This window comes from Trichechus manatus, unplaced genomic scaffold (assembly GCF_000243295.1).
Source record: "Trichechus manatus latirostris isolate Lorelei unplaced genomic scaffold, TriManLat1.0 scaffold00233, whole genome shotgun sequence".
Classification (NCBI taxonomy): domain Eukaryota; kingdom Metazoa; phylum Chordata; class Mammalia; order Sirenia; family Trichechidae; genus Trichechus; species Trichechus manatus.
The window spans coordinates 773965-793884 of NW_004444169.1; the positions used below are offsets into that span (position 1 = coordinate 773965).

At 39.5% G+C, this 19920-nt stretch overlaps 1 protein-coding gene across 1 annotated transcript in view; it reads right to left on the reverse strand.

The window, feature by feature from the left end:
• Positions 1-19920, reverse strand: part of HUWE1 (HECT, UBA and WWE domain containing E3 ubiquitin protein ligase 1) — a 190657-nt gene that overhangs the window by 128866 nt on the left and 41871 nt on the right. Inside the window, exons 2-5 of the mRNA XM_023743061.1 lie at positions 15066-15134; positions 7250-7348; positions 6277-6483; positions 4709-4861 (exon numbers count right to left, since the gene is read on the reverse strand). Coding sequence (XP_023598829.1) covers positions 4709-4861; positions 6277-6483; positions 7250-7348; positions 15066-15110 — 504 coding nt within the window. The 5' untranslated portion in view covers positions 15111-15134. The remainder of the gene's footprint in view (positions 1-4708; positions 4862-6276; positions 6484-7249; positions 7349-15065; positions 15135-19920) is intronic.

Below are 19920 nucleotides of genomic sequence, written 5' to 3' on the forward strand. Positions count from 1 at the left end.
GCAGTCATTGGTGGTAGCCGGGCACCATCTAGTTCTTCTGGTCTCAGACTGATAAAGTCTCTGGTTTATGTGGCCCTTTCTGTCTCTTGGGCTAATACATTCCTTGTGTCTTTGGTGTTCTTCATTCTCCTTTACTCCAGGTGGTTGGGACCAATTGATGCATCTTAGATGGCTGCTTGCAAGCTTTTAAGACCCCATATGCCACTCACTGAAGTAGGATGCAGAACATTTTCTTAATAAGCTTTGTTATGCCAATTGACTAGACGTCCCCTGAAAGCATGGTCCCCAGATCCCTACCTCTACTACTCTGTCCCTCAAAGTGTTTGACTGTATTCAGGAAACTTCTTAGCTTTGGTTTAGTCCAGTTATGCTGTTGTGCTGACTTCCCCTGTAGTGTGTGCTGTCCTTCCCTTCACCTAAGATATACTTGTCTACTATCTAGTTAGTGAATAACCCTCACCCTCCCTCCCCACCCTCGTCACCATCAAAGAATGTTGTCTTCTGTGTTTAAACCTTTTCTTGAGTTCTTATAAGTGGTCTCATATAATATTTGTCCTTCTGTGACTGACTAAATTCACTCAGCATAATGCTCTCCAGAAATTCCTCCATATTATAAGATGTTTCACAGCTTCATCCTTGTTTTTTACTGTTGCATTGTATTCCACTGTGCAGATATACCATAATTTGTTTATCCATTCATCCGTTGATGGTCACCTAGGTTGTTTCCATCTTTTTGCTATTGTGAACAGTGCCACAATGAACATGTGTGTGCACGTATCTACTCGTGTGACAGCTCTTACTTCTCTAGGATATATTCCAAGGAGTAGAATAGCTGGATTGTATGGTACTTCTATTTCTAGCTTTTTAAGGAAGCGCCAAATCGATTTGCAAAGTGGTTGTACCATTTTACATTCCCACCAACAGTGTATCAGTGTTCCAGTCTCTCCACAACCTCTCCAGCATTTATTAGTGTTTTTTCCACCCTTCATTGTTAACTGTGTGGTAAGGATGAGCATGAATCCAATTTCCACCTGGAAATGGATTCAGCTGTCACTTTCCCACTTATTCATACCTCCTTGCTAGCCACTCTCTCATCCCCAGCCGCCTGGGGCTAGGTTGATGGGTACCAGCTGCAAGTTCAGGAACCCACATGATTCCCTCCACTTCAGACCAGCCGGCCCCTTTTCTCTCTCATCCCCTAGCCTCCAGGGGGGCTAGGTCAGAGAACACAAATTAAAAAGACACAGTCCTTCAGACTGCCAAACAGGCGGACACTAGGCCCTGTGGGTTAGATAATTCCCTGCAACAACTCACAGAATTCATGGAGAGTATCTATACTTACAGCTACTGATTTATTTAACCAGAAAGGATACAAGCAAAGACCAATACTGATACATTATTGTTAACTAAAGTCCACAGTTTACATTAGAGTTCACTCTTTGTGCTGTACAGTCCTATAGATTTCAACAAATGCAGTGTCATGTATCCACCATTACATTATCAGAGAGAATAGTTTCATTGCCCTAAAAATGCCCTTTGCCGTCTCTCTTCCTCTGGCCTCCTGCCAAACACTGATATCTATAGTTTTGCCCTTGGTGAGATGGAATGGCACAACTACAATGATGGACTCAAACATGCTGGCAATTGTGAGGATGATGCAAGACAGGCAACATTTCGTTCTGTTGCACGTAAAGTTACCATCAGTTGGCGTCGACCTGATGGCAGCTATCTATCTCTATGTATTAATAACTTTTTTTGTTTTTACATTCTGTGCTTTACCAAAATTTTAAACAATAATTAACCTACCAACTATTGGTCCTAATTTTATCAAAGAGGGCTTCTACTAAGAGTATTCCCATGAAAACAAGTGGTATTTCTCTGCTTATTCAGACCATCTTTCATCCTTTAATTTGTATGTTTTTTAAAAAAACTGTATGTTGCTCTATGTACACATATTTTTAAGTTACAAAAATGGTACTGAGCAATAGACATCATTGTTTTTTCCTTTTTTTCAGCATTATATTTAAAAATTATCAATGTTGCTGCATGTATTATTTGGTCCACTGCTTCTAACTGCTGCATCATATTCCATAGCATGAGTGCACCACATTTTACTTATCCAATTAATGAGGGACACCTAGGTTGCCTCCAACTCCTCACCACCATAAACAACAATGCGATATTTTCACACGTCATCTTATGAAAAAACGTGATATCATCTTTGGGATATATATCCAGAAGAACCAGTTCACATACCCATTAGCAATGCTTAAGTGCTCCTATAGCCTCACATGCCTACCAACACTCAGCATTATCCAGTTTTCTAACTTTTGCTAATCTGATGTTTATCAAGCCGTTATCTTTTGTATCCATACTTCTTTATTCATTAATGAGTTTGAGCATCTATTTACGTGTTTGTCAGCCTGCTGGATCTCCTCTTTTATGAACTGCCTATCCATATCCTTTGTCTTTTTATCCTTGTTGATTTGGAAGAGTTCCTTGAATATTCTACGTTAACAGTACCTTGCCAGTATTAAAACATTGTTAAACACCTCTGGTGCCGTTGTTAAGAGCTACAGCTGCTAACCAAAATGCTGGCAGTTCAAATTCACCACCAGCTGCTCCTTGGAAACCCTATGGGGCAGTTGTACTCTGTCCTATAGGGCTGCTATGAGTCAGAATCTACTGGACAGCAACTGGTTTGGTTTTTTGGTTTTATCATCAATCTGTTAACTTTTGTCTTTGACAGTTAATGGTCCACAGACAGCTCCTATTCCAGTTGTTTGAAACTGTTAATGGCCCACTGACAACATGTGCTCAAGCTAGAATGTTACTGAACAATCCAGTAAGTGCACTGTTCAGTTCAATGGACATTTTTCTCCATGAAGGAAGCAGTGTCTGATTTACATTCTAGTGTAGGCTCCTTAACAGTGGTACTGAGCTATGTTGTTTTTCAATGAAAAGGAGTCTTAATTTTGTATTCAAATTCAAATTTTTACCTTAAGGTTTATGTTTTGGGGATTTTAAGAATTCCTTCCCCACCACTAGAACACAGATATAACCACCTACATTATCTTCTATTAAATTTACAGTTTTACCAAATATGGCTTATTTTATGGATACTATGCTTACTGACAGAGTCTCTGGGTGGTGCCAATCATTAATGGCTGCTAACCAAAAGGCTGTAGGTTCAAGTCCACTCAGAGGTGCCTCAAAAGAAAGGTCTGGCAATCTATTTCCAAAACATCAGCCACCAAAAACCCTATGGAGCAGTTCTATTCTTGACACACATGGGGTCACCATGAGTCGAAATCAATTTGATGGCAACTGGTTTGGTTATACTTGTTGATATTGTAAATGGGATCTTTTCCCCAATCATTTTGTAATTGGTTATTACTAATTATGGAGGAGCTATTCATTTCTGTATATTTTACTAATTATGGAGGAGCTATTCATTTCTGTATATTGATCTCTTACTTGGCTACCTTAGAGCCCTGGTGGCACAGTGGTTAAGAGCTCGGCTGCTAACCAAAACTTTGGCAGTTCAATCCACCAGCCGCTCCTTAGAAACCCTATGGGACAGTTCCACTCTGTCCTATAGGGTTGCTATGAGTCTAAATTGACTCGATGGCAATGGGTATCCAGAAAACCAAGAGACACAATTCTGCCAACTACAAATAGTGACAATTTTTCTCTTTCAATATATATCCTTCATTTTTTTCTTTTCTCTTGTATTGGTTAGGACCTCTACTACAAATTTAAAAGGCAGAAGTAACAGCTGGCATTTTTGTGTGACTTCTGAATTCAATGGAAACTCTTTAGTTTCCCCACTATGACTTCTGGTAGACACGATTTATAAATTTCAAGTTTAGAAATTTATATACTTTTCCTACTTCCAAAGAATTTATATTAGTATTTTACTAATGTGCTGAATTTCATCAAATGCTTTTGAAGCATCAAGATACTTTTTTTTTCCTTTGAACTGTTACTTGAAGATTCAATGTTGAATCACCTTTCATTTTTAAATAACATGAGAAAATGTTTACAACGTATTAAAAAAAAACAGGTTGTATGCTTGTGCATACATATTTCCAAATGTAAGAAGGGAATACGCTGCTCCCATTTTAAGGGAGGCTCCATCTGGATGACTTATAGATGATTAATATTTTTTAGTTGAGATGAACTATTATATGAGATCTTTTGACTTCCATTACAATCACAAACATCAAAAAATAATTAATGAGCACAGCACTTTAGTTCCAAAACAACTCGAAGCAGATATTCTAAATTCACAGATGAGAAAACTATTATCAGAATAAGCCAGGGCCAGTGAAATTCAGATCTTTTTATTACACTATACTTCCATCCCATGTAGAATTTGATTCTGAAGAGCCTTTTCAGAAGAGAGGTTGTCATTTTTAACAAAAGAGCAGACTTGTGACTTTCTGAGCAGAGATTCGTGAAATCCCTGAAAATATTTTATAATAACTGAAAATACTCCATAGGTTTTCTGAAATGTAGCTAAGTGGGATCCAATACTACTCAATTAGGTCAGTAAATTAACTTAAAAACAAAAAAACCCAAACCCGTTGCTGTCGAGTCAATTCCGACTCATAGCGACCCTTCAACTCATTTTTGACAGTGTAAGAAGCACTTGTCAAAAAAAGAACCACAACCTCCCACCTTCCACTCCTTACCCATGACTCACCTCTGCCAAATGTTGCAGCCGGGTTAGCAGTGGGGTTCTCTTGTCAGATCCAAGGCGTGTGATATAGTTTGATCTTTTGCTGAATACATACAGAAGGTTAAGCACAGCCAACACCACTTGCATATCAGAGGAAGCCAATAAAGTTGTCAAATGCTACAGAAACAAAAAAAGACAAGTTTCTGGTATCAGGCACACTTGGCCTTGGAAATGTAAACGTACATACAATAATATATTTGTCAACATTTATAACACTTTCAAGAAATTTAGTCATAACAATATAAAAACATTTATAAATATCTGAGCAGCTACAACATGTAAAACCTTGTCCCCAAGAAGCATATAATCTGGCAGCCTGCCAAAAAGTCCAATAAAGGTGAAAAATGTAAACAGCAGTTCAAAATTGCACAGGAAGGAACAGATTACAAAAGAGATAAATGATATACATATGTGGAGCTCAAGAATTTTAAATTAAATCTCTATCTAGACTATAAAGAATGAGATAAAGATAATTTTATGCTCCTTCTGTATCCTTCATGACAAATATAAACTTGGAATTAACTAAAACACAAGGTCCTCTATATAAAACCTAAAAATATCAACAGCTGGTGGCACTTGTATAAACTATGACTACTGGCATCACAGTGTATGCTCGTAAGTTACCTAAGAGTGATTATTATTATTTTTTTAAATACAATTAAAATTCAGCAACATAGTCAAGCACTCTAGTCAGAGTTAAAATCAATATGTACCGTAACTGGAAACGAACCCAGGAATTTCTAGTTGCTGATCATCCTGAAGGCCACAGACTTCCTTTCACAGCGAATCTATTTCATTTTCAAGAGACTGCTTACTCACGGCCCACTTAAAGCTCTGTCTGCTAGGTCTTTAGTATTCCACTACTTTTACCAAATAATTTTCTTTCTACTTATTTATTTTCATTCTATTTCTTTACTGAAGACTTAGGAAAACTGACACATAACTTCAGGTCACCTAACAGTGATTAAAAAAAACAAAAAAACTAAAGATAGGCTAAAAGAAAAGTTTTTTCTTTTAGTTATTTTTGACGAATTCAAAAGCTTACTGATTCCTATGCCCACTTTATTCTTTAAGGACACATAGGATGTATTAATACATATTTTGGAAAGGACAGGGGAAAGGAGAGAAGAGACTGAAAAGCAGCATACTAAGACTTTTCAGAAGGGTAGCACGTACATTAATGTATCAAGGAAATCAAACCATTTCTAATAGTTTATGAGTAAGAACCTGAGACAAAAATCAATTCCTGCAAATTCCCTGGAATACTTCAATACATGTATTATGCCTCTCATTCATTTCTTGAATCTTAAAAGGGAGAGTGAAGGTGAGAGTAAAGAGCCTTCCCAACAACCCTGTGAAGCGTATTATCTATAGCTAAGAAACATCCTATCATTGTCTATGACATCCTGAAAAACCCAGAACTCCATAATGAAAAGTAAAGAAGCAATCATCAGACAGAAATAACAATTTCCTTATTTCTGGGTGTACACAATTCTAGTTAAAAACAGATCACATGCTTGAATCTTCCCTACCTCTATGGAACTGTACAGATGCCGGGAAAAGCTGTACTCAATGAGCAAAGCTGTGAAGTTCAACACAGCCAAGAGAAGCATTTTCAGCTGTTCTCTTTCTGGTCTATCACACACGAGCATCCAGGACATATTCTCCACTGTCTGTCCAGCATCTGCCAAAATTCCATCGAAGCGGTCCAACAAGTCCACCCAGTGATATAACTCACACTGCAGAGGGGAGGAGAAAGGAAGATATAAGAATAAGGTAAAAGTACCGTGCAGGTGCTTCGTGACTGAGCTTTGTTGCAACAGACCACTAGACATGACACCTAGAGAAGCTTACTTCCCACTTTTGCTTCTCTTCAACTCCCAACCAGTACAGAAACCCATACAAAAAAGATAACACTCTGAGCTACGTGGGCCTGAGTTCACCGTTATTATCTATCAAGGCAATACACGCTAACATCACAAAACCTCTAACTAGATCCTCAAAGAATTCTGGCTACATTCTGAAGTCTACAAACATTCCCATCAGGACCCATTTTATCAGAAAAGTTCATCTTTCTTTAGTTACCTAAAGAAAATTCTTTTAAACTAAAAGTTAAAATCCCCAGAGTATCTCAAACTCATTTTGCCAGTCAAACTAATGGAATTCTGTGGTTAAGATTCTTTGTCATCATTTGTGCAAGCATTCCCCATCTGCAGCTAGCAAAATTTTCCTTTCATATTTTTATTCTTTCAAAATTTACTTGGCAACCATTTACACCCTAAAAAGCCACTAGTCTAGAGGTGTGCCAGGCATACGCAAAATGCTTATTAAGTGACTGCTGAATGAGTCTATTCCATTGTTGTTTCTCTTTCTGTATCACAGCATACAAAATGCTGTACTAGTCTGGTGAGTTCTATCTTTTGGGAACATGGAGTTATGGGAGAACATGAGTAATTCTAATAGGCCCTGATTTCTTTGACCAGCCTCTAATGAGGGTTCACATACCTTTCCAATGTTCCATGTTTTGATCTGCTGTAGTTCCAAGAGGAGTTGCTCATCATTACAAACTTTGAGTTTGTCTATTAAGGCTCTGCAATCTGCAGGCTGGGAAAAACAAAAAAAAGTATTCACAAAGGGAATTTTGGGCTATTAAATAGGCATAAAGAGAGAGAATGGGAAAAGAAGGAAGGGCAAAGAATGGGGGTTGGGACAGAGAAGCCTTCTACCAATGGATAGCACTGGGAGAAGTGATTACACTTGCTCTTTAACTCTGTAAAAACAGTATGGTATCCTAGGAATAGGCTTGGATTTGAAACCAAACAAATCTAGACTCAGTTTTTAGCTTTATGCTTACTAATAAGCTATTTAATCATGAGTAAGTCCAACCTCTCAGCCAGTTTTCTTACCAGGAAAACAGCTAATAGCTACCTCAGAGATGTGAAGTGCACATCTCTTTATGGCACATACATAAACCACTTATCCCAAATAACAGAAGCTTAAATATGGAGAGGCAACATACTATTCAAAGGCTTTGAAGTAAGGTACTCAGTATGCTACCTCTTTGAATCTTAGTATCCTCTTCTGCAAAAAGAAATAATAATACCCTATATATCAACAATGCTTTTGTGAGATTTAAACAGGAAAAAATGTATTTTCACCACCAAAAACAAAACATGGAACGTAAGATTAAAAAAAGATAGACAGCTTTCTTTAAACTTATCCCCCAAACTTTTTTCCCCTGTAAAGTAAGTCTTATTAATATCTACCTCAAATTTTTATGGCAATTTAAATGTATATAAAATCAATGACACCAAACCCTTCCATAAACCAGGACTATACCTTTTTTCTCCTCCCTTTGTAAGCCATGAGTACATGTTGAGGTAGAGATGGTGAAGCAGTAGAATCAGACACCACGGGAGTCTAAAACTACCTGCTCATACATTTTACTTATGTCTTTTGGACCCACTTGGGGCCCAGTATCATGTATACCACTTTAATTTCTAATTGAGGGCAGCTATGCAAATCTAATTTTATGATTTTGTGGGTTAGATAACACCCAGTTCATGATAAATATTTAGGTCCTATAATCACTTGGTGTCCCATAATCAGACATTCAGTCTTTACCAAGGTCCAGTAGCAAGCTAAGAGTTTTTTTTTTTAAATATAGGACAGTTGTTAACAGAGGACAGCATGGTCAAAACTCTAGGGGTCTTAACTGTGATTATCCTAACGGGGCTTGCCAGAGGCACCACACAGCATCTTTGGTTGACACCTAAGTAAGGCACCTGGGTCTAGTAGGTCATAATGCCCAAGTGGTAGGGCAGCTTGCATCATAGCCTAGACCTTCGCTGAACCTTTCTAGATCTAAACCTCACAAAGTGTAAGCTTTAGCAGTTACTCATTAAATGGGTCAAAGGAGCATGCCCAATGTGACACATGTTGGCTCTAAAATCCAAAGAGGCACACCATACATTGCTCCTCTTTCTTCATGTTGTGCAGTGCAAGGTGCAGCAACTTGTCTCACTTTAGGAGGGATATCCCAACATTCCCAAGATCTTTGGAACCTAGAAACTTTCCTAATGTGTCAGGCCCTCAAACTTTTGCAGGGTTATCTCTGACTCTCTAGCCCACATATGTCTAAGGCATCTGAAGTGCTTGCTCACTAGGTTCAGTTAGCATAATGTCATCGATTTAATGTATCAGCATGATGTTCCTTGTTTTATCAAGATTATCAATGTCTCTCTGAACCTTGCAGTTTACAGGAAAATATAGCAGGGACAACATTATACCTTTACTGTCGTGTCTCTGCCACATAAATAAAAACTGCATGTGATTTTCCTTACTCATAGTATATATAAGTATTTGCCAGTTCAACAGCTGTATACCAATTCCCAGGATTCGTATTGATATGCTCCAATAAACATTAAACCTAGGGGAAAAAATCCTTGGCACAGCTGCTGATATACAAAGTGATCAATAATAGCCTTTCTTAAAAATAATACCTAGTATTGACCACAGTATGAGGAACTGGGCATTCTCATATGCTGCTGAAGGCAAACAGGCATCCTCAAACATTAAAAATACAGTCAATGAGCCTAAAAATTCCACTTCTAGGAGTTTATCCTAAGTAATTTGTAGTTGTTGATGACAGGTGCAGTCTCATAGCGACCCTATGTATATCATATCACCACGAAACACTATCCTGTACCGTGACACTCTCACAATCATTTCTATGCTTGAGTTCATTGTTGCAGCCAGTGTTAAACCATCTCGTTGAGGGTCTTCCTCTCTTTCCTTGACCCTCTATTTTAACAAGCATGATGTCCTTCTCCAGCGTATCTCCTGATAACATGACTAAAGTAAGCAAGATAAATTCTCACCGTCCTCGCTTCTAAGGAGCATTCTGGCTGTACTTCCTCCAAGACAGATTTGTTCGTTCTTCTGATAGTCCATGGTATGTTACATATTCTTCACCAAGTGAATGTTGTGAGCCATAAGTGTGTAAATCCCTAAAAATCCACTATGTAAAAAAATATTTTAAATTTGCATTCTCTGATTACTTACAAGGTTGAATCTTTCTGGAAGTTTACTTGCCGTTTTTTTGTGAAATGTCCTTTGCCCATTTTGTCATTGGGACAGTCACCTCTCCTACTGATTTAGACACTAAAGATATTAACTGCATCAAGTTACAAATACTTCCTCCAGCTTATCATGTACTTTTTAATCTTGAATATACTATCTGACATTTTTATATATAATTTAGTAATCTTTTCCATTATGGATTTTTTCCTTTGTTTTAATGCTTGGAAGGGCCAACCCTACCTAAAACCAGGTAAATATTCACATATATTTTCTTTTATTTCTCCTATAATTTATTTCTTCTTTAAACATTTGACTTTTAATTCATATAGATTTCAACATATAAGAGCCTCCTTACCCTTCAAAAGCCAAACAATTACCCTAGTACTGTTTAATGAATACTGTCCTCTTCCACCAACTTATAATTCTTCTATTATCATATGTTAAGTTCTCATACATATGTACACTAGGATCCATTTCCAGGTTCTCTATTCTTGTCAGTAGATTTTCACACTGATGCCACTGTTTGAATTTGTGTAGTATTTTAGGCAAGTTTTCTTCTTGCTTATCAACTTTATTTTGTTGTTGCTGAGAATATACACAGCAAAACATATACCAATTCAACACTTTCTCCATGTACAATTAATTCAGTGACACTGATTACATGCTTCAAGTTGTGCAACCATTCTCATCCTCCTTTTCTGAGTTGTTTCTCACCCATTAACATAAACTCACTGGCCCCTAAAGTTCCTGTTTAATCTTTTGAGTTGCTATTGTCAATTTGATCCCATATATAGTTCTTAAAAGAGCATAATGCTCAAAGAAGACATTTTTTACTGTTGCTGTTAGGTGCCATCCAGTTGGTTCCGACTCTTAGCGACCCTACGTACAATAGAACGAAACACTGCCCAGTCCCGCCCATGCCACCCTCACAATCACTGCCATGTTTGAACTCATTGTTGCAGCCACTGTGCCAATCTATCTGGTTGAGGGTCATCCTCTTTTTCACTGACCAAGCATAATGTTTGTCTCCAGGGACCAGTCCCTCCTGATAACATATCCAAAGTACGTGAGACAAAGCTTGCCATCCTCACTTCCAATGAGCACTCTGGCTTACTTCTTCCAAGACAGACTTGTTCATTCTTCTGGCAGTCCATGGTATATTCAATATTCTTTGCCAACACCATAATTCAAAGGCATCAATTCTTCAGTCTTCCTTATTCATTGTCCAGCTTTTGCATGCACATGAAGTGACTGAAAATATCATGGCTTGGGTCAGGCACACCCTCATCCTCAAACTGACATCTCTGCTTTTCAACACTTTTAAAAAATCTTCAATTTCCTCATCTTTGGCACTCGTGGTTGGTGCATAAATTTGAGTAACAGTTATATTAACTGGTCTTCCTTGTAGGTGTACGGGTATTAAACTATCGCTGACAGCGTTGTACTTTAGGATAGATCATGAAATGTTCTTTTTGATGATGAATGCGACACCATTCCTCTTCAATCTGTCATTCCTGGCATAGTAGACTATATGACTGTCTGATTCAAAATGGCCAATACCAGTCCATTTCAGTTTTTTAGGGGTTCACTCAGCCTCCACGGCTCCAGAGTTTGGAGTCCACTAGAATTTAAAATTCTGTTCTAGATCTTCCCCCTTTTGATCAGGATTCTTCTACAGAATCTTTGATCAAAATGTTCATTAATAGTAGACAGGCATCATTCAGTTCTAGTCTCATGGCAAAGGAGGGAGTTGTTCATCGAGACAATAAGCCACACATTCCATTTTCTCCTCCTATTCCTGACTCTCTTTCTTCCACTGTTGCTCCAAGAGAAGAAAGATAAATTATTGTGCCTTGGATGGCTCTTTGCAAGCTTTAAGAACCCAGGAACTACACAACCAACTAGGAGGTAGAAGAGAATCACTAAACACATTATTGGGCCAATTAACTTAAATGTTCCATGAAACTGTGACCCTAAACCTCCAAATCTAGGAACCAGATCTCATAAGGTGTTTGCTTATACATAAGTAGCCTCAGCAGCTGCTTTCTTCTGTCATCACTGTAAATATATCACACAGCTTTTTACAGGTGTGTAACTTATTGATAGCACTTACAATAACTTGCTGTGCAGCCCTACTGCAGTGCCACAGATTGCTATTGTGTGGCCTTTCTAGTCTTGAACTAGATGGTCTTGTGACTCCCACCCAAATGATTGGGCAGGACTGTGTGATAGGGTAATTGTGGCCCACTAAAGGGATTGGTCAGTTTTGCCATCCTGCTGGGCTTGAAATGAGCCACCCCAGAGGTAGGAGAGAAAAAAGAGCCCACCACCACCAAGAAAGGAGAGACCGGCAGCAGAGACCCACAGTAGACAGCACAGTTGGATTCCCGTCCAATATAGCGAGAAAGCTGAGTACCTTTGGACAGAGACTGAGGGCCAGGGACAAGTGTGTCTGCAAGCATGGCTGGGAAGAGGCTGTCCTGATGGAAGAACTGTATCCTTGAGTGTTCTGGAGCCTGAATCATAACCTGTTACTTCCCTAATAAACCCCATAATTGTGAGTATGGTCTGAGTTCTGTGTGGCCATTACAATGAATCATCAAACTTAGCAGAGAAGTAGAGAGTGTTGTGGGAGGGACGGTTGGTGTCAGAATTGGCAAAGATGGCGGAGAGAGGAGGTATGTCTGACTGCTGCCTCAAAGGACTCAGCCTTGGGCTGCTGGTCTTAGTTCTCCTTCTCCTGGTGAAGTTAGAGGTCAGACACCGCCTGCAAGTCGTTTTTAAACCTACCCTTATTCACTGCAATTTTTCTATCACTGTAAACTGAACTCAATACTTCATACCACTTTTGCCCTCCTTCCCTCCCCTAGTAACCACTAATAAACTTTGGTCTATATACATTTACTTTTTCTTGTCTTTTTATATAAGTGAGGTCATACAATATTTGCCCTTTTGTGACTGACTTATTTCACTCAGCATAATGTCTTCAAGTGCCATCCATACTGCAGCATGCATCAAGACTTCATTTTTCCTACTGGCTGAGTAGTAGTCCTCTGTATGTATATATTACATTTTGTTTATCCATTCATCTGTTGATGGGCATTTAGGCTGTTTCCACCTTTTGGCTACTGTGAACAGTGCTGTAATGAACACTGGTGTACAAGTCTGTTTGAGTCTCTGCTTTCAAGTTTTTTGGGTATATACCTAGGAGTGGAATTGCTGGGTCATAGAGGAGTTCTGTTTTTAGTTTTTTGAGGAACTGCCACACTACTTTTGACACCAGCTGTACCATGTTGCATTCCAACCAGCAACACATAAAAGTTCAAATTATCCCACATCCCCACCAATGTTTGTTATATTCTGCTTTTTTTAATCTTAGCCATCCTAGTGGGAGTGAAATGGTATCTCATTGTAGTTTGGAGTAGCATTTCTCCGATGGCTAATGACATTGAGAATCTTTTCATGTGTTTGGTGGCCACCTGAATGTCCTCTTTGGTGAAATATCTATTTATGTCCTTTGCCCATTTTATGACTGAGTTATTTGTCTTTTTGTTGTTAAGCTGTCGAAGTTTTATATGTATTTTCACTATTAGATTCTTATCGGATATATGGTTTCTGAAGATATTCTGCCACTAGGTAGCTTGTCTTTTCACTTTTTTGGTAAGGTCTTCTGATGGACAAAAGTTTTTAATTTCTATGAGGTCCCATTTATTTGTCTTTTGCTGTTTGTGCTTCTGTTACTATATTAGATAATCCATTGTTAAAAGCTAGGTCCTGCATTTTCTTCTAAGAATTTTATAGTTCTGGTTTGCACATTTAGGACCTTAATCCATTCGTGTATGGTGTGGGGCATGGATCCTGTTTACTTTTTCTGCATATGAAATCAAATTTTCCCAACACTATTTATTTGAGACTCTTCTATTCCCATCAAATGGACTTAGCACCCTCATCAAAAATCAGTTGACCACAGATGTGTGGGTTTTCTTTCTGGAATCTCAATTCTATTCCATTGGTCTATGTGACTATTTTTATACCAGTACCAGGCTGTTCTGATTAGCAAAATGTAGGACACAAACAGACAACTGATAAAAGGCCAATGAACTTGAAAAATCTATGTATTAGAGCAATGCAAATTAGGAACAGTGAAATACTTTTTTTCCCCAACTAGCTATTTTTTTTTCAAGTATTAGATTAACAAAAGTTTCAAGATAATCCATAATGCTGCGAAGGTATGGGAAGACAGTACCTCTCAGACTCATTATTGGGGATGTTAGTGGTTTGCTTGAAGCCACAGGCCTGTGTTCCTGGAAGGCGGCTGAGTGGCACAGTTAAGCACTAACTACTGACCAAAAGGTTGGCAGGTCTGAACCCACCCAGAGGCGCCTCAGAAGTCAGGCCTGGCGATTTGCTTCTGAAAAGTCACAGCCTTGAAAACCATATGAAGCAGTTCTACTCTGTACACATGGGTCGCCATGAGTTGGAACTGACTCAACGGCAACTAACAACAACATGTTCCTGGATTAGTCCCTGGCTGGTGCAAACAGTTAACATGCTTGCTTGCTAACTGAAATGTTGGAAGTTTGAGTCCACTCAGAGGTGCCTTGGAAGAAAAGTCCTGGCAATCAACTTTCAAAAACTCAGCCATTGAAAACTCTATGGAGCACAGTTTTACTCTGACATACACGGGGTCACCAAGAGTTGGAATAAAAATGTAACAATAATGTTCCTTAATCTCAGAATGTAGTTCAATCTAGCTGATGGATTATCGGATGGAAGCTGGGATTTCTACCGTTAACACAGAATCAATTGACATGGCCAGTCAATAAACAATGTACAGGTTAAGCTGAATTGTATGATTAAGAATTAGTAATAAAGAAATCTAAATCACTGACCTCACAAGAAAATTGGTTAAGACCCCACAACTACAGTCAGAATTTGATTCCACATCTGCCGTTCATCCATAGGAACAGCAGCCTGAGAGCCTACTTCACGTACATACAGCTACAAAGAACTGTTTAGGGTTCACTTTCCACAGTTTAAGTGTTCACCTTCCACTCGCATTCACTTTTTTAATCAAGCAAGGGAAGTTCAAGAGAAAATCTGACTGTTTCAAGACAAGCTGCTGTTTTACTGCACTTTGTATATAGGAGAAATGGTGTATTTGGAAGATCAGTATGGGTGAACTGATCACAAGAATTATTTCTGAAATGAAAAGTGGAACAAAATTCTAGATACTTACAGCCTCAGTAGGTGTCTTTTTCAGTTTAGTTCTGTCTACTTTCATGTTTTCGATTTTCTGCTTTATGATCTGAAAAGACAATGCCAAAAGAAAAACTTAAAATTACAATCTTTATCTCTACATGCTCTGACACAGACAATATAGAGTGAAGAGTATGGAAAATGCTTAAAGTAAAAACTCTGGAGATATGTTCAAGTGGCGCAGCTTTGAGGTAGGAAAGGGTATAGAATCTCTCCAGATAACTGGCCCATATCCATATGTTGCACAAGCCTGCAACCAAATTAAGCCAAAAGTAAAATGCCCCTCCCCCTTTTAAACAAACAATACAAATTCTTAATTGAAAACAAATGAGTTCACTGTTTATAAAACACCTCAGGATGGAAAAACTCACCATACCACTGTAGTTTTCTAGAAAAGTTAGCAATTCCACTTCTAGGGATTTATCCAAACAAAATCATAACAATGTACAGAAACCTATAACCACAAGAATCCATACTGCATGACCATTTATAGTAGTGAAAAATCAAAGGACCAAATATGCAAAGTAGATAAATTGCGATTTTTACAAATTGAAGGTCTGTGGCAACCCTGCGTTGAGCAAGTCTATCGATGCCATTTTTCCAGCAGCATGTGCTCACTTTGTGTCTCTGTGTCACATTCTGTAATTCTCGTAACATTCCAAACTTTATTGTATGTTATGGTGATCTGTGAACGGTGATCTTTGATGTTACTATTATAATTGTTTGGGGGCATCACAAACCACGCTCATATAAAATGGTGAACTTAATAAATGCTGTGTGTGTTCTGACTGCTACACCGACCGGCCGTTCCCCTGTCTCTCTCTCTCTTTGCACCTCCCTATAACCTGAGACAGAACAATATTGAAATTAGGCCAATTGATAACCCTGCAATGGCCTCTGAGTGTTCAAGTGAAAGGAAGAATCACACAACTCTCACTTTAAATCAAAAGCTAGAAACGATTAAGCCTAATGAAGAAGGCATGTCGAAAGCTGAGATAGGCCAAAAGCTATGCCTCTTGTGCCAAACATGAATGCAAAGGAAAAGTTCTTGAAGGAAATTAAAAGTTCTACTCCAGTGAACACACGAATGATAAGAAAGCGAAACAGTCTTATTTGGTGATATGGAGAAAGTTTTAGTGGTCTGGATAGAAGATCAAACCAGCAACAACATTCCCTTAAGCCGAAGTCTAATCCACAGCAAGGCCCCAAATCTCTTCAATTCTATGAAGGCTGACAGAGGTGAGGAAGCTGCAGAAGAAAAGTTTGAAGCTAGCAAGGGCTGGTTCATGAGGTTTAAGGAAAGAAGCTGTCTCCATAACATAAAAGTGCACGGTGAAGCAGCAAGTGCTGATGTAGAAACTGCAGGAAATTATCCAGAAGATCTAGTTAAGACAATTAATAAAGATGGCTACACTAGACAAGATTTTCAATGTAAACGAAATAGCCTTGTATTGGAAGATGCCATCTAGGACTTTCATAGCCAGACAGAAGTCAATGCGTGGCTTCAAAGCTTCAAAGGACAGGCTGACTCTCTTGTTAGGGGATAATGCAGCTGATGACTTGAAGTTGAAGCCAATGGTCATTTACCATTCTAAAAATCCTAGGGCCCCTAAGAATTATACTAAGTCTACTCTACCTGTGCTCTATAAATGGAACAACAAAGACTGGATGACAGCATATCTTTTTACAACATGGTATTCTGAATATTTTAGGCCCACTGTTGAGACCTACTGCTCAGAAGAAAAGATTCCTTTCAAAAATTACTGCTCATTGACAATGCACCTGGTCACTCAAGAGCTCTAATGGAGATGTACAAGATTAATGTTGTTTTCATGCCTACTAATACAACATCCATTCTGCAGCCAATGAATCAAGGGGTAATTTTGACTTGCAACCTTATTATTTAAGAAGTACATTTTCTAAGGCCGTAGATAGTGATTCCTCTGATGGATCTGGACAAAATAAATTGAAAACCCTCTGGAAAGGATTCATCATTCTAGATACCAGTAAGAACATTCGTGATTCACGGGAAGAGGTGAAAATATTAACGTTAGTTTCTTTGCCTATTGAAACATGAGGGGGCGGAGCCAAGATGGCAGCTTAATCACACCAAAGACCCAAAAAAAAAACAAGCGAAACAGAAGGCTGGTACCAATCTGGGAACCCTGAACATTTAAAAAGAAAGTCTAAGAACTGAACCGAACACTGACTGGAAGGAATAACGAAAGTAGTGAAAGAGGAGTAACATGGAACTGAAGAGTTCAGCCAGTCATCCCGGCCCGCCGTGGCTAACTTAGGACAAAGCCAGCAGCAACCTTGGGTGAAGAAAACAGCAAGGCAATTTCACAACTTTCCCAAGAGGGACAGAGAACCTCTACAGACACACATGGAAAGAAGCAGAGACGGGGAGGGTGCCAGATCCAGAACCTGAGATACTCAGGAGTGGTGGCCTTGCTGAATGACAGTGGGAGCTCTCCTACCCAACTGGTCCCCGGGTAGCCCCCTTCCTTGCACTCGAGAGAAGACAAGTCCCACTTGCTGGCTTTAGCAGACATAAGTGCCCTGGGACCCATGTATCCTAGCCAGCGGAACGCACTCCCCACTCAACCCATCCTCCTAATCAGAGGTGGGAGAGGATCCCATATGCTGACTGCCTTGCCTGACTGGAGGACCATAACATGAGCCTATCCTTATTCCCCTTACCCCATTTCAACCTCATCTACTACCCACCCTGGCCGACCCGACAAGCAAGAGTAGGCACACTTCCATGCATGTGCCCATCTGCCACCTACTTCCCCCAATGGCCTGGTGGAAGGCAGCAGCAGCAGGATAGCCAGAGAGTTCACCTACCGCTCCCTCCTCCTTCCTCCCATATTGCATGAGGTGGCATCTCTATGTGTACATCTGCTAGGCACAACTCCATCCCTTAACCTGCTCAACGAGGGTCAGAAGAGCCATGACTGCACACATCCCACTGCAGCCCTTCCTCCCTCCTCCCACCTGATGTGAGGCGGCATCACTGTGCATGCATACACCAGCCTCAACTCCATCCCTGAACCCGCCCAGCGAGGGACAGAGGAGCTATGACTATACGTACATCCCCCCAAGGCTCTTTCTTCCCTCCCCTGCCCAGTGCAAGGCGGAAGAAGAGTGTGCACATACCCCCTCTGCTGCACCTTCCTCCCCCTTCCCGCCACTGACAGACACAGTGAGACTGAGTGAATACCTGCCTGCAACTCCTTCCTCCCTCCTCCTACCCAGAAGAAGGTGGAGGTAGAGCAACTGTGCGAACATCCGCCCACCACCACACCCTACCACCCACACCCCCACCACAGAGAGGTGCCGAGCACACCCTGACTTGCCCACCACACCGGCTGCTCCCCCTGCACGGAGAGCACCATTCCCCGCTCCTGAGCCACCAGACCAAAGACAGATGAAGGCCAAAGCCCAACCAACCCACCCTCAGCTGCTCCACAAGATCAGTAAACAGAGACCTGAGCTCCCACACCTACCTGCCACTCCAGTCACCCAAAAATAGGTAGGGAGTGCTCCACCACAGCCACTCCAGCCACGCCTGCCAGGAATCACCCAAAAAAACAAACAAAAAAAGAGGACCCAGCAAACAATTATACAAATAAAAAATAAATACAATAAGCCCTTAATGTCCTGGAGACAACAGCAAGCTACCTAAAAAAGCAAGGCTAGATGGTCCCAGCAAGTGACCATAAGAAAAAACCAGAAATCCTGCTTGAAGAAGAAAAGATAATGGAGCTTCCTGATAAGAAATTCAAATGGCTCATGTATAGGGTCCTCAAAGGAATCAAGGAAAACACAGACAAAACACTAGACAAATTCAGGAAAACAATACAAGAACAAAATGACAAAACAGACAACTGGAAATGATACAGAAATAGCAACTAGAAATCCAGAAGCTTAACAAAACTGCAGAAACTCACAACTCAATGGAAAGTCATAGGAGTAGAACTGAAACAATGGGAGACAGGATCAGTGGAATAGAAGACCAATCCCTTGACACCAATCTGTTCAAAGAACAATTTAAAAAACAATGAAGTCTAGAGAGTTACGTGGGACACCATCAAGAGGAATAATTTACGTGTGATTGGAATCCCAGAAGGGAAGGAGTAAACAAAAAGCCCAGAGAGAACTGTTGAAAGATTTGCTGACAGAAAACCTCTCTAATATCATGAAAGAAGAGAAGATAACCATACAAGCAGCACAATGAACCCCATACAGGATAAATTCCAACAGAAGAACACCAAGACATATCATAATCAAACTTTCCAAAACCAAAGACAAAAAAAGAACTCTGCAAGTAGCTCAGGAAAAATGAAAGAACACCTACAAAGGAGTATCAATAAGACTAAGTTCTGATCAACACAGATAAAGAACTTTCAAAAATAAAATAAAGCTAAAACACAGAAAACAGGGAACCAGAGATGTCAATCTGTAACTGATGACCACTTCAAAACATAAAGAGGTAACAGACGAGTATAGCTTTAAAATTTCCATATGGAGAGGAAGTCAAGGTGATATCAAGAAATAAATTACTGTTTTAAACTTAGGAAGATAAATTTCAGGGTAACCACAAAGAAAGTCAACAAACCTAATCATCAAAATATAAAAGAAGAAACTCATAAAGATTCAGTACACACAAAGCCGAAAAAGGAAAAGGAAATAAAAAGAAAAGCGACAAAAAATTTCAGCACTGAAAATGAAGAAACCATCAACGCCACAAAAAAAAAAAAAAAAAAAAAAAAACCCAGCATAAGAAAATGACAGCAATAAAGCCATACCTATCAATAAGCACACTGAAT